Genomic DNA, 2,403 nt, shown 5'->3' on the forward strand with positions numbered 1-2,403 from the left:
AGCCCTCTGCTCTCAAGGCTGGGGGGTGCAGGGCAGGAGTCGTTTCCTCAGCAGCCGGACATGCAGGAGAGGAGACACTCCTGAGTGCCCCTCTGTCCCTCCCTGTCCCTGCCTCCCTCTCCACAAATATCATGGTATTGCTGCATGTTTCCCACCTGTCCATGCTGCCTTTGTACTCCCCCTTGGACTCTCTGGGCAGGGGGGGGTTTCTGATGCAGTTCAGACACTGACCCTGCAGGTCCTGCCATGCAGACGTGTCCTGGACAGTGAAGTGCCCCTCTAACCTGTGGGTGTCTGGGCAATGCAGTGTGGGGGTGTGGGAATGAGCCAACTCTCTCTTCAGGACACCCCATCCTTAGGACTTTCCGCCATTTCCCTGGGGTGTCTGGCTGGGCTGCAAGCTGCCCTCCACAAGGACACAGCTCTCCCATTGCAGCTGCGTGTTATCTAGGTGCCCCAGGGAGAAGCCACCTAGATCCTGAGGCCACGCTGAGACATGCTGCTGGGAGGCTGGATGTCGGCAGCTGGAAGGAGCCTGCTGTGTTGCTGGCTAGAAGGAGACAGCTGAGACCTCCCTCACATCCCCTCAGAAAGAGTGCTGATGGGCACCTTGCAAGTGCATTCCTCTGCTCTCTGAGGTGTTGTTTCTCTTTTGGGTAACACGAGTGCATCTGTCCTCCACCTCCGAGGTGCGAGCACAGGGCAGCTGGGAACAAGGCAGCTGGACAGGCCAGCTCTGCTCCCTCTGCACTCAAGCCACAGTGAATCCTTTTGCCTCTCCAGAATCACAGCTGCTCACTCTGAGTGCAGCAGCAATGCTGAGGGTTTCTACCTCCAAGAATCCTCCTCAGGTGTGACAGGGTCAGCTAAAGAAAAACCAAAGAAGCCTTAAAACTATTCATGAATCCACATTATGTGGAATGGGAATAAAGATGCTGAAAAATGCCTTCAAAATTATGAGTGGATGAAATCTGACTGGAACTGGGAATATAACAGTTCAGTCATCACTCTTCCCATGTCGGCAGTGCTGTAGGTCAGGGCTGACTCCTCCGGAGCCCACGGGCAGAGGCCCCTGCTCCTCACGTCAGACTCAGCCAGCACAAACCAGAGCTCAAGCCATGGAGCTCAATGACACTGCTGCTGACATGGGGAGAAGTAATGTGTGTGTGTTTGGGGGAGGCTATGAGAAATTTTTGCTCAGAGAAGTCTGCCCTAACTTTTCAATGTCTCTTCTTCCTCGGACAGTTGCTCTGTGCCCAAAAGGAGCAAATGTCCAACAGCAGCTCCCTCAATGACTTCCTTCTCCTGGCATTTGGAAACACACAGGAGCTGCAGCTCTTGCACTTCTCGCTCTTCCTGGGCATCTACCTGGCTGCCCTCCTGGGCAACGGCCTCATCATCACAGCTGTAGCCTGCGACCACCACCTCCACTCCCCCATGTACTTCTTCCTCCTCAACCTCTCCCTCCTCGACCTTGGCACAATCTCCATCATTGTCCCCAAATCCATGGCCAATTCTCTGTGGGATACCAGGTCCATTTCCTACTTGGGATGTGTTGTCCAGCTCTTTCTCATTATGTTTTTCCTTTCAGCTGAGTATTCTCTTCTCACAGTCATGGCCTACGACCGCTTTGCTGCCATCTGCAAGCCCCTGCACTACGGGACCATCATGGGCAGCAGAGCTTGTGTCAAAATGGCAGCAGCTGCCTGGGCCAGTGGTTTTCTCAATTCTGTGCTGCACACTGCTAAAACATTTTCAATGCCACTCTGCGAAGGCAATGTTGTGGACCAGTTCTTCTGTGACGTTCCTGGGGTCCTCAAGCTCTCCTGCTCAGACTCCTACCTCAGGATGGTTTGGGCAGTTGTAATTAGTGTTTCTTTAGGCTTTGGGTGTTTCATTTTCATTGTGCTGTCCTACGTGCAGATCTTCACTGCTGTGCTGAGGATCCCCTCTGAGCAGGGACGACACAAAGCCTTTTCCACGTGCCTCCCTCACCTGGCTGTGGTCTCCCTGTTTATCTGCACTGTAATTTTTTCTGCCCTGAAGCCCCCCTCCCTCTCCTCCCCAGCTCTGGACCTGGTGCTGGCTGTTCTGTACTCGGTGGTGCCTCCAACAGTGAACCCACTCATCTACAGCATGAGGAACAAGGAGCTCAAAGACGCACTGAGGAAACTGGTTCAGCAGGTACAATGTCAGCACCAATAACTCTCCCATGTGCATCTGCTCCTCATTCCCAGGGTATTTGGCAACATGGCTATGTGTTGCTCATGTCTTTCTTTCTCACTTACTTTTCTCTGTTACATTCTCCTAAAAGAATTAAATATCTTGCTTTGTGCCACTTGTCCTCAGGAATCTCTCATTTGAATCTGATCGAGAGACCATGTTGAAGCAGGAAGCCAGGCT

The 2,403-nt window shown here is 52.9% G+C and overlaps 1 protein-coding gene across 1 annotated transcript; it reads left to right on the top strand.

Moving 5' to 3' along the window:
* Positions 1 to 1,368: 1,368 nt before the first annotated feature.
* Positions 1,369 to 2,169, top strand: LOC136996115 (olfactory receptor 14C36-like; the record flags this gene model as incomplete). Its single annotated transcript, XM_067317104.1, has 1 exon — positions 1,369 to 2,169. A coding segment is annotated over one exon (801 nt), but the record flags the coding sequence as incomplete, so codon positions are not given.
* Positions 2,170 to 2,403: the final 234 nt, after the last annotated feature.

The sequence above is a fragment of the Apteryx mantelli genome, unplaced genomic scaffold, assembly GCF_036417845.1.
Source record: "Apteryx mantelli isolate bAptMan1 unplaced genomic scaffold, bAptMan1.hap1 HAP1_SCAFFOLD_20, whole genome shotgun sequence".
Classification (NCBI taxonomy): domain Eukaryota; kingdom Metazoa; phylum Chordata; class Aves; order Apterygiformes; family Apterygidae; genus Apteryx; species Apteryx mantelli.